Below are 13526 nucleotides of genomic sequence, written 5' to 3' on the forward strand. Positions count from 1 at the left end.
AAAAGCGTTTCTGAAGAAGAGAAATTTCCTAACATGGAATATGGATTTAAGTTTTAGTAAGCCTTTTCTGAAGATATTTGTATGGAGTGCAGCCACGTATGGAAGTGAAATGTCTACAATAAACAGTCTAGATAAGAAGAGAATAGAGGCTTTTCAAATGTGGTGCTACAGAATAATGCTGAAGATTAGATGGGTAGGTCATGTAACTAATACTGAATAGAATTGGGGAGACAAGAAGGAATTTGTCGTGCAACTTGACTAAACCAAGGAATTGGTTAATAAGACACATTCTTAGACATCATGGGTTCTCCAATGTAGTACTGGAAGGGAGTGTAGGGGGTAAAAATTGTATGAGGAGACCAAGGGATGAATACAATTAGTGGAAGGATATAGGTCACATCAGTTTTTTGGAGATGAAGAGGCTTGCACAGGATGGAGAAGCATGGACAGCTGCGTCAAACAAGTCTTCGGACCACAACCACATAATGCCACTTTATGATAAGGCAGGTAACAGAAATGTTCAATCATTGAATCTAGATAAACAGATGAATAGATAAACATATAACTTGTAGGAGTAATCAGGAATAAGTTATGCTTTTAATTTTCTTTTGAAGAAGTGAGAATTCCCGATTTCTTACTTCACGTACAATGGGAGCCTTTTTGAGACATTTCCAGCAAAAGACATAGCTTAACTCTGAGATAAAGTCTACAAGAAAATTATTTTTGTATTTTGAATTACATTTCACATTTCTGTGGTCAGCAACAAATATCATCAAGGAGTAAATATATTGGATATGAGACTAAAATGTACTTGGATGAGAGACTGTGGCATTGATATAAACATCGACCCGCAAATGAGGATTCTCTCTCTGCTCGCGAGTTCTTTGGACAAAAAGTTTGAGATGATTCAGTCTGTTTATGTGACTTGTGTATACACATGTAGATGCTTGTACTTAAATATACATTTGTATTGAAATATAAAGGGGAAGTGTTTGATTTCAGGATAGAAACCCATCACAGTCCCACAGTGATGACTCTGTTACAAAGTTAGGGTACATTCCGTGTCTCCCGCGCCGGTTCATTGTGCTACAAGTGATTGCTTACCGCCTTGACGTCTCCGCACAACGCTTTCCTCGTGGACTTGGAAGCTCAAACCAACTTTCCGGATGTATTCATCAGGTCTCCCGCGAACAGATTTTCTCCTGCAGATTACAATCCACGTACTACACCCATGTCACCTGAGGTGTTTGCCTCACCACAACTGTTTGCTACACCTCCGGCCAGAACAATGGACTCAGAATTTGTATTCCCAGATTGTGTTCGTCACTGTGAGCAGTTTAGCTCAGACAATATTCAGAACTGTGTTTACTGTGATCATAATCCGAATGCACGTTAGATTGCCTCTGCAGCTGAACATTCATTCACAGTGTGCCCCCGCAACCATTACTGCGGTGCCATGTGCAAAGTCGCCGTTACTGCAACACGTAACATGTTTCAATCAGCTGTCCTCTGCACCTGTTATGACGCCCATGAATGCTAGCAAAGGACAAACCATCACTAATAGCGCACCACAGGCATTACCCATGGCTTCTTCGCAGCTAACTGACCATAATAGTGTGAGTTCAGTTTACAGGCCAGCACCTGGTGCTAGTGTTGTGCAGCCGATGGAGGCATACCCCCATCCCCATCTTGCAACCTACATCACTGCACAACAAACTTTGCCGCCGCCATGTGTTGTGGACTTTAATACATATTGCACACATTCACAATCTGACCCCCCTCCCCCCCTCTACCACCACTGCCCACACAGAGGGTTCCGGCTCCTGCCATAAACTCACTCGCTGTTGCCACAGCACTAGCTGTGCCTGCCACAATGGCCTTCCGCATTTTCTCCAATGTTGGACATTTCAACGCGACGCCCCTGGCTGGTGTATCAGTTTCAGGGATGCGGCTCCTACTGCCTGTCCGCCCATTCGTTACAGGGGTACTGACCATGACTGCCGCGAAGGCCTTCCGTGACACAACAGGTATGCTCAGTGATCACAGACATGGAAATTGTGACATATTGGACATATACCCCCCCCCCCCCCCCCCCCTCCGCCTTTTTTCCTGTTTTCTCTGCGGGACCACCCACGCCTGCTGCGTCGGACTACTGTGCTACCATTCCCTGGCCGGAATGGGATTTCACGGCTCACAAAAACAATTCGGCGTTTCCAGAGGTTCCTAATTCTCCACCATCTCCTCGCCCTGTCAGAAGACAACCCTGTGACATGGTTCACTTTGGTAGAGCACATTTTCAAGCTACACCTCATTTCTGATGACACCTCCAGGTTTCTGTGCCTCATGACACACTTTCATGACCACTCAGATCTGATCCTCCCCCTGGACGCCTATCAAAGTTACTGCTGCAGTCAGAAGACAACCATGTGACGTAGTTCACTTTGGTAGAGCACATTTTCAAACTACACAACATTTCCGATGACAACTCCAGGTTCCTGTGCCTCATGACTCACCTTCATGACCACACAGACCTGATCTGTGACCTGCTCCTCTCTCCGACACCGGCTCCAAGGTATGACTTTGGCAAGAAGACGATTATTGAGTGCTTCGCCTCTTCCCTCCAGGAGCTCATCCTAAAAATTTTGTATGAAGGCCACCTTGTTACCAGACACCATCACAACTCTGGCACTGCCTATGGTTGCAGGCCAATGAGCAAACTATGCAGGATATAACACTTTGGGCAGTGTGGTCTGCTAAGCTACCCACCGATCTCCAGATACACCTCCTACCACATTCCTTTGAGTCAATCGGATCGCAATGGTGATTCAATGCCAAACAAAAACAAGAGAGATTGGAAAGCAGGATACAAAAATTTACGGGAAAATATTCGGATGAGGTATTCGTGAAGGAATTTGGATAAAGAGCCTATCAAGGAAGATCTACAAACAGACAGAAACACTGACGGACACCTTTAGAAAAATAAGGACAAAATTCTATGGACATATCCACAGAATGAACAAGAACCAGCTCACAAAGTAAATCTTCAAATTAGTAAATCTACATCTACATCTACATTTATACTCCGCAAGCCACCCAACAGTGTGTGGTGGAGGGTACTTTACATGCCACTGTCATTACCTCCCTTTCCTGTCCCAGTCGCGTATTGTTCGCGGGAAGAACGACTGCCGGAAAGCCTCTGTGCGCGCTTGAATCTCTCTAATTTTACATTCGTGATCTCCTCGGAAGGTATAAGTAGGGGGAAGCAATATATTCGATACCTGATCCAGAAATGCACCCTCTCGAAACCTGGACAGCAAGCTACACTGCGATGCAGAGCGCCTCTCTTGTAGAGTCTGCCACTTGAGTTTGCTAAACATCTCCGTAATGCTATCACGCTTACCAAATAACCCCATGACAAAATATGCCGCTCTTCTTTGGATCTTCTCTATCTCCTCTGTCAACCCGACCTGGTATGGATCCCACACCGATGAGCAATACTCAAGTATAGGTCGAACGAGTGCTTTGTAAGCAACCTCCTTTGTTGATGGACTACATCTTCTAAGGACTCTCCCAATAGGTCGAACGAGTGCTTTGTAAGCCACCTCCTTTGTTGATGGACTACATCTTCTAAGGACTCTCCCAATGAATCTCAACCTGGCACTCGCCTTATCAACAATTAATTTTATATGATCATTACACTTCAAATCGTTCTGCACGCATACTCCCAGATATTTTACAGAAGTAACTGCTACCAGTGTTTGTTCCGCTATCATATAATCATACGATAAAGGATCCTTCTTTCTATGTATTCGTAATACATTACATTTATCTATGTTAAGGGTCAGTTGCCACTCCCTGCACCAAGTGCCTATCCACCACAGATCTTCCTTCATTTCACTGCAATTTTCTAATGCTGCAACTTCTCTGTATACTACAGCATCATCCGCAAAAAGCTGCATGGAACTTCCAACACTATCTACTAGGTCATTTATATATATTGTGAAAAGCAATGGTTCTATAACACTTCCCTGTGGCATACCAGAGGTTACTTTAAGGTCTGTAGACGTCTCTCCATTGAGAACAACATGCTGTGTTCTGTTTGCTAAAAACTCTTCAATCCAGCCACACAGCTGGTCTGATATTCTGTAGGCTCTTACTTTGATTATCAGGCGACAGTGCGGAACTGTACTGAACGCCTTCCGGAAGTCAAGGGAAATCTACCTGGGAGCCTGTATCTAATATTTTCTGGGTCTCATGAACAAATAAAGCGAGTTGGGTCTCACACGATCACTGTTTCCGGAATCCATGTTGATTCCTACAGAGTAGATTCTGGGTTTCCAGAAATGACATGATACGCGACCAAAAATATGTTCTAAAATTCTACAACAGATCGATGTCAGAGATATAGGTCTATAGTTTTGCGCATCTGCTCAACGACCCTTCTTGAAGACTGGGACTACCAGTGCTCTTTTCCAATCATTTGAAACCTTCCGTTCCTCCAGAGACTTGCGTTACACGGCTGTTATAAGGGGGGCAAGTTCTTTCACGTACTCTGTGTAGAATCGAATTGGTATCCCATCAGGTCCAGTGGACTTTCCTCTGTTGAGTGATTTCAGTTGCTTTTCTACTCCTTGGATACTAGCAAAAACAAGACAAAATGGATGACCAAAACAGAAGGAGATATTAAAGAAGTTGGAATCACACAAGATAATATAAGCAATCAACAACAGTCCCCCCCTCCCCCCCCCCCCCACCCCCCCGCACCAGAAAAACACTTCAACAAAAACACACAGAAAAGAAAATGAAAAATAAATGGTCGGCAGAATACAAGAGAGAAAAGAGCAAACTTGTTGCAAGGAAGATGCACTTACACAATTCACAAGTATGTCAATGTGAAAATTATGTCATTGCCATCTAATGGTAAATAGCAGAACTCCTTCGAATCATGGTAGCCTACATGGTCTTGTAAAGCAGTTGGGTGGCCTTTTGCATACCTCTTATGTCCACAGACGACACCTGTGTTGTGAAAGAGGGTTCACTGTACAAATGTGGCACGGCAGACGGTACATAGTATCAGTGTTACAGGGTGGCGACTGCTTCACACCACTGTTGCACAGCAGAAGGTGCTTCGTACCAATGTTACTTTGCAGGGGGTGCTTTGTACCAATTTTGCTTTGCAGAGGGTAGTCATACCAAGGTTACTTTGCAGAGAATGGTTTGTACCAAATTTACTTTGTAGAGGGTGGTTATAATACTTATAACAACACATAAATGTTAAATAAGGGGAGTAGTCATTTATCGAATTGTTACAAGCAGTATATTCTTGTTTACTCAGTAGTTTATTTTCTGTGATACCCATCCAGTCATCATATTTAGATGCCATATGTTAATAAAAATGATCAGCTGATTTTATTATTTCATTGTTGATTATTATATTATCTTTTTGACTTGTCGGCTATGTATTATTTTGGTATTATTAGGATTAATTTTCAAGCAAACTTTCAAACTTGATCAACTGTTTCCTTTTGTTGTTGAAGCTAATATGGCAGAAGGTGCTTCCTATCATTCCAGTGATGCATGATACAGGGTGCTTTGTACCAATGTTGTGTGGCAGAGGGTGCTTTGTACCAATGTTGTGTGGCAGAGGGTACTTTGTACCCAATGATGGGTGGCAGATGATGCTCTGTAGCAATGTTACATTGGAGTTGGTGCTTCATGCCATTGTTGAGGGTGCTCGGTACTAATGTCACATGGCAGAAGGTGCTCCACAGCATTCTTGCAAGGCACATAGTGCTTCGTACCATTTGCACAGCAGAGGGTGCTCCATACCAACTGTGCATAGCAGAGGGTGCTTCGTGTCAGTGTTATGTAGAGGGTGCTTTGTACTAATGCTCTGTACAAAGGGTACTTTGTGCTAATGCTGCATGCCACATGGTGAATCATACCAATGTTAGGAGCCAGGAAATGCTTCATACTGATGTTGTGTGGTAGAGGATGTTTCATACCAATGTTTTGTGGCAGAAAGTGCATCCTATGAATGTTGCTTGGTAGTATGAGCTCCATATCAATGTTGCATGACTGGGAGTGCTGTGTATCAATGTTGTATAGCAGAGGGTGCTTTGTACCACGTTTGGTGGCAGAGTGCTTCATAACTACTATGCACAGCAGAGAGTGCTTGGTACCATTGTTATGTGGTAGAAGTTTTATAACAGAGGGTGCTGCATACCAATTTCACATGACAGAGGGTGCTTTGTATAAGTGTTGCATGGCAGACAATGCTCTGTACCAATTTTGTGTGGCAGAGACTGCTTTGAACCAATGTCGCAAGGCAAAGGGTGCTTCATACTAATGTTGTGTGGCAGATGGTGTTTTGTATCAATGTTGTGTGGCAGTAGGTGCATTGTACTGATATTGTGTGGTAGATGATGATTCATACCTGTATTTCATAACAGATAGTGCATACTACTAATGTTACATGACAGAAAGTGTTTGTAGAAAAGTTTTGTTCGGAAACACAGGAAAAGATCACGCAGAAAAAATAGCTCGTGCTGGACTGGCACGAGGGTCAGGCGACCAGCAAGTGGCCGTAACTCGCACCAAACGCTGTTGCGGTTGGGCAGACCACACCGTACTGGCACTGCAGTTGGGCGGCTGGCAAGATGTTGCTCATGCCGAACTGGCACTGCAGTCAGGTGGATAGGTGCCATAGCAGCTATTAGCTCCCATCAGTGCCACGAGTGTTACTCCAAAAGCCAATTAAATATGGAACAGGTAACATTCGTCCCTCCTGAGAACTTTTCTAGTGTGTACTGCTTAAATTGTTTAGGTTTCCCAGACTTTGGAGTTAATGTTCAGTTACCTAATGTTGTTCTCTATAATAATAATCATAATTCTATGCAGTGGCCTGTCAACAACTACTATTCCAGACAAGTTATCTGGCCGTATATACTTAGTGCTGTGCGTGCAAAGCCAGCACAAGCACACTTTCCTGAATATGTTATTGATACAGCAGATGATGATGTTGGTTTGTGGGGTGCTCAACATCATGGTCATTAGTGCCTGTACAAGTTCCAGTCTTTCCATTTCCAGTCTCACCACTACCAGAATGATGATGAAATGATGAGGACAACACAAACACCCAGTCCCCAGGTGGAGAAAATCCCCGACCCCACCGGGAATTGAAAATAGTACCCCATGATCCAGCGGGAACAATGCTAGCCACTAAACCATGAGCTGTGGATGATACAGCAGAAAACAAATAAATATAATATACACACACACAAGTAATTCTATTTTTCTAAGAGGAAACATATTCAAACTTTATGCAACAGAGGACATAAAAAGCAGGTAACATACCTTCATCTCTGTCTTCCTTCTCTTTTCCTTTGTCACGTGCATGTGGTACGTCGTCATTATCACGGTAACGTGTATCACCACTGCTGAATTCTTCCGATATGCTTCGAGCTGCCAAACAACATAACAAATCACATTTTTCTTTGATTTTACAAACTATTACAAAATATAGTATTAATTAAAACAAATTTTATCCTTACGGTGGGAGAAAAATAAGAGAAATCAAGGACAGGATAATGTACAAGCAATATCAATGTAAGCAAATGTTTGAAACATGTGCTAAAAACATTGAACCATCTCATACAGAACAATAAAACGGCACCAGCAATCAACATCTTCAAAATAATAATTCTGTAGAACAATTAAACATTAGATGCTCTTAGATTATATAACCTTGAAGATTCTTAGTGTCCTGTCTTTCCATACAGTATTTGTTTCCATGCCAGACTCAACTTACATGTACAATATGTTATTGTCACTACTGGACATTGTGTTTCCTCAGCTTTCCATGGCATGCAAAAAACTGTCAGTAAATGATGAGCATGGCAACTCAGGAACAAAAAGCATGACTAAGAAATGAATGTAAATGTGGTTTTGTAATATGGGAAGATTAAATTTCATAATGAAATGGCAGATAACAACTGTAAAGGCACTGAGCACCAGACAGACAATATAAAAAGACTATTACCAGCTAAACTTTTAGACAAAGCTATCTTCAGAGACCTAATCAACACGCAAGACTACCATGCACACAGCTAATATCTCTCCTGGTGTTTCAGACCAAATGGAGTGAGCAGTAATTTTGTCTAAAGTGAATGTTGGGGACTTGAATGTAGCATGGGTGAGAAGGAGGGGTAAGGAATTAGGTAATAGTGTACAAATGTGCTACATATAGATACATACAAGGAAAGCAACTAGTAACTTCGCAAGAAGGCAGAAGCCTGCTAATAGAAACACTGGGAAAATAATACAAGATAAGTTAGAAAACTGAAAGTGAAATACATTCAAAGTGAATTAAATACAAAAGTGAATAAATACAAAATAAAACTATGGTACATAAGAGCCTGGATTAAGTAGATAAGCACTGGAAAGAAAGCATATCTGGAATGGCAACAGAAAAGTGTAAGGAGATGGGAAAATGAGTGGGGGAGAGTCACTAAGAGGACAGGAACTGTGGAGACTGAGGTCATTGGACTGAATAATATATTGAAGGCAATATTCCCACCTGGAATATTCAGAAAAGAATAGTATCACTGGAGAGAGCCCAAATGATAGGGGAGATAAGTCATCCAATAAAGTAAATTAGACAGTGAAGTTTGTTAGCTCATTAGTGCTCTCTCTCTCTCTCTCTCTCTCTCTCTCTCTCTCTCTCTCTCTCTCTCTCTGTGTGTGTGTGTGTGTGTGTGTGTGTGTGTGTGTGTGTGTGTGTTTGCTATTATCAATTCTGTGAAGTAGGACTTTGTACACTCAACAGGGAATCATCATTTCTACATGCCCGTCTGCAACTAGAAGTGTCTGCTATTCAGTGAATAGATCCCTTCTCATAGGTATATCCATACATTATTTAAAGTTTCATCATGGATTTCCAATCCTGTGTGTGTACTGACTAAGAATCACATAATTCAGGCACAGAATCTATGAACTTATCCACAGTCATAATAATTATTGCCACCTGTGCTAAAGGAAGGTAGGATGATTAGGATTTAACATCCCTTCAATTATGTTGTCACCAGAGATGAAGAACAAGCTCAGGTTGGGGGAAAATGGGGAAGGGCAATGATTGTTTCCTTTCCAAAGAGTCATCCAGGCATTTGACTTAAGTGATTCGGGAAAATCAAACAAAACCTAATTCTGGATGACCGGAAAGGGTATTCACCCACCATCTTCCTGAATTTGTGGCCAATGTCTTACCACTGCACCATCTGTGGTGAAATCTATGGTTGCATAACTTTGTGAAATATATTTAGGTGAGCTACCAATAGTAATGAAGTTTTAATTTATCATCTTGAAAAAATCGAGTTGCGACCATCATACTTGATTATCTGTCAGGCCTTCTTTGTGTATTCATTCTTCAATGCATTTTTACTAATGATGGATAATGTTTCAGAGCCATATCAGTGACTATGACAATCAGACTACAAAAAAATTTATGAAGGAATAAAATATACAATATCACCAATAAGCATGTAAGAAAGATTTATCCAACTGAATTATCACAAAAAAAAAAACACTATGACATAACTTCCACATTACTTGACTTGTAACCAGCTAGTAATGGTATATCTATGGTGGAAAGTAAATGAATCAAAATTTTCTGGTATATCTTCAAATATTTTACACTTTTCTTCAGTCAGTTTTGTATTTGCTTGCTTGTTAATGGTGTTTTGGAAATGCTACTTTTGTTGTTCACTTTATTATATATTAAGAAAAGAAATGTACTCAAATTTGACAATGCCTTCAGTGTAGTGTACTACCTGCAGATGTTTATTCTCATTTACTTTTGATCATGGACGTAATTTCAGTTCTAGCAATTATATTTTGAAAATTTTAATTACTTTTTACTTCATAAATCACACTGCTCTATACATAACTGCCAGGTCTCTTCCTGTATCCATCTTTTGTTTATAACTTTGCCCATATATCATCTCTGGACAGAAGCTGGCACAGTGCTTATCAACATACTATCTTTAACCTTCTACACTCTTGCCACTTCCCGCTTCACTTTGTTTCCCCTTACCATCACAACAAGTGGGCCCTTCCTCATACTGGTTTCTGACTGACCTGCTGTTTTTTCCTTATCTTCTCAACTCTATCCTTCCTCCTTGAGGAAGACACTAATAGCACCAAAGGCCAGGATGTGTTTTTATTTTTAAATGTGTCTATCAGCAACACTGCAATTTTGCTCAAGTTAAGTACTCACCTGTCATTCTGTCCCTTTGAAATTTTATTGCCTTCTCAATTGAATTTTTCTTTTCCCATAATACCAGCTGTGACTGCTATCCAACATGTCCCTTTACTTTTCTGTTCTCTTACCACCGAAGTTACAATAAAGAAGCTTTAATACATTTGCACAAGTAGTAGAGATTGTTCCTTTCAAACTTTTTTCTTATCAGGAAACAAATATGTATCCATGTCCAAATTAATAGTGCCCCTTCACCATTATTTTTTTTACTTATGTTTCCAATTTTATTTTATTTTTGTATGGAAAATTATACATGCAACAAACATGTAACACACATTTCACAATTTAATGTACATTTAGCCTGATGCTAGAACCACATCAGGTGCTGTTTACAATTACATAAGAACAAATATTTATTTTACCCACACTTCAATTTATTCTTTTTGAATTCTTCTTGGCCTGCAGCATTATAGACAGCTTGTAAAGACAGCGTACGTTCAGTAAGCCAAAATGATGCTGTATGCCGAGACTTTTTATTACAACTTTAATTTTGGTGCTATAATCTAATTTTGGCTCCATTGCCATTACAAAGCTATTTCCCTAACATATTGTTAATGCTGCTGCTGTCTCATACCATGTACTACTGCATATCATTGGTATTGTAGATAAGTAACGTCTCAGCAGTGTCACAGGTTGCTGAGCAATATTTGTTTACACATATTTAACATTTTTCATAAGATTGACAGCTTCGTTTGCTCAAATGAAGTTGTAAAATTAGTGAAAAATATTGAGTACATGAAGCCGTCAAACTTACAAAAAATATTAAATACCTCTTAACAAATATTTCTCAGCAATAAAATCCACTGCTGAGAAATCACAGATTTATAATTTTGTCTGTGCTACACCTACGTTACTCAGCAGTACAAGGTATTAGATAGCAATGCCGTTAATGATGTGTTATGGAAATAGCTTGATAATGGTCATGGAGTCAAAACAAGCTTATGTCACCAAAAAATAAGATCATAACAAAAAGTCTCTGAACATAGCAGTATTTTGACTTACTAAACATATAATGTAAACTGTAGTTTGGAACATTAACAATATATGATATGAGACTGCAGTCATGTGTATGTGAGTTGTGTTTGCCTGAATGTGTGGGCGTGTGTTGCCTATTTTTGACGAAGGCCTTATGGGCCGAAAGCTTTATTTGTGGCAATCTTTTTGTTGTGCCTATCTGCGACTCAGCATCACCACTATATGGTGAGTGGCAACTTTCCTTTTTATAATACTGTTACATTCAATCCTGGATTTTTCCTTTGTTCAATAAATGAAAAAGATAAGATTGCTACTCACCACAAAGATGACACACTTGAGTTGCAGACAGACACAATGGAAAGGCATTTACACATTAGCTTTTGGCCAAAGGCTTCATCAGGAAAGGAAACACACAAACTTTCATTCACACAAGCAAGCAAACTTCACATGCGCATGACCACCACCTCTGCAATCTGGACAGAATGGCATTGAGGTGCTAGCAACTGTAGGTGGTGGTCATGTGTGTGAGGTCTGCTTGCTTGTGTGAATGATCATGTATGTGTTTCCTTTCCTGATAAAGGTTTTGGCCAAAAGCTAATGTGTAAGTGTCTTTGTGTTGTGCCCATCTGTAACTCTATGTGTCATCTTCATGGTGAGTAACGATCTATCTTTTCCTTATATTGTTAAACATATAATGGCCTTTAATTTATTTGTTTATTTTACCTGACAAGTATATGGCCTTCACACCCTCACTTAAATATAAGCATATATCTTCGAAAATTTTGTGTTTTGCATTTCTGGACAACTCACACTGACACTTACTTGCCCATAAGTATTCTTTTGAGCCAAACTCACCTTCCACACCAATTGAGGCTGCAATAGCCTCTGACTTATGTCTCATGACATATGCCCAGAGACCATCTGGAAAATATGGGTCACATCTGACTCATTCTCAATTTTCTAAAATGCATCCACCACAAATAATGAGACACCAATATTTATTTTTTGCACCACTAGTAATAAAGTAGTTTAAATCATGAAAATGGTTAATTTAGAAATATATCAATTTCAGTCAGTCAGCAAATAAATTATATTTACTAATTAATATATCATACTGATGAAACACAAACACAAAAAAATTATTTGATTTATTTACCAAGATTTTTCCAGTTATAATTTTTCAACATCTACACTCTGCACTGAAGTGCGTGGCAGAGGGTAAACCCCATTGTAATTGGGCTTTCTCCCATTCCATTTACACAGGAACAATAACTGCTCCACTGCCTCTGTGTGTTTTTTTTTCGCACTTACTATAGGAGCGACACCTGGAGTTAAAGATGGTTCTAGAAATTTTCTATGTACGTTTTCACGGGATAGTTTGCATCTATCTGCAAGTGTCTGCCAGTTCAGTTCTTTCGGCATCTTCATGGCTTGATCCTAAGGGTTGAAGAGACAACTGACCATTTGTACTGCCCTTATTTGTATCCATCCAATTTCATCTGTTAGTACCATATGGTACGGATCCCACACACTTGAGCCATATTCTAGAATGGGTTGCACAAATGTTTTGTGTGCAGTCTCCTAAGTAGACTGATTGCATTTGTCTAGTATTCTACCAATGAAATGCTTTACCTACAGTTGAGCCTATATAATTGTTCCATTTCATATCCCTTCAAATTGTTGTACCCAGATACCTATATGAGTAGACTGATCCTACTATGACTCTGATATTATAGCCACAGGAGACACATTTTTTCGTTTTGTGAAGTGCACAATTTTACATTTTTGAACATTTAAAGCAAGTTGTCAGCTTTTGCATCACTTTTAAAATTTATCAAGATCTAACTAAATATTTGCACAGCTTCTTCCAGACAGTACTTTGTTACAGATAACTGCATCACCTGAGAAAAGTCCAAGGTGGCTATTAATATTATCCGCAAAGTCATGAACAGAAAGGGTCCTAACACACTTCCTGGGGAACACCCAAAGTTACTTCTAGACCTGTTGATCATGACTCTACATCCAAGGTAACTTTCTGCATCCACTCTACTAAAACAATCCACACTCCAGTCACTAATTTTGCTTGATACCCCAATACCACTGTGCTTTTGATAATAAGCACAGTTGTGGCAGTGAGTTAAATGCTATTTGGAAATCAATGAATACTGCATCTAACTGCTTTGATCCAGGGTTTTCAGTATGTCAAGTGAGGGAAGTGTGAGTAGGGTTTCACATG

General features: G+C 40.0%; 1 protein-coding gene across 8 annotated transcripts in view; it reads right to left on the reverse strand.

The window, feature by feature from the left end:
• Positions 1-13526, reverse strand: part of LOC124711801 (diacylglycerol kinase theta) — a 712647-nt gene that overhangs the window by 210897 nt on the left and 488224 nt on the right. For all 8 annotated transcript variants that reach the window (XM_047242070.1, XM_047242035.1, XM_047242063.1 and 5 more), the window contains one exon: positions 7357-7464. In XM_047242070.1, the coding sequence (XP_047098026.1) occupies positions 7357-7464 (108 nt within the window). The remainder of the gene's footprint in view (positions 1-7356; positions 7465-13526) is intronic.

Source organism: Schistocerca piceifrons, chromosome 1 (assembly GCF_021461385.2).
Source record: "Schistocerca piceifrons isolate TAMUIC-IGC-003096 chromosome 1, iqSchPice1.1, whole genome shotgun sequence".
NCBI lineage: Eukaryota > Metazoa > Arthropoda > Insecta > Orthoptera > Acrididae > Schistocerca > Schistocerca piceifrons.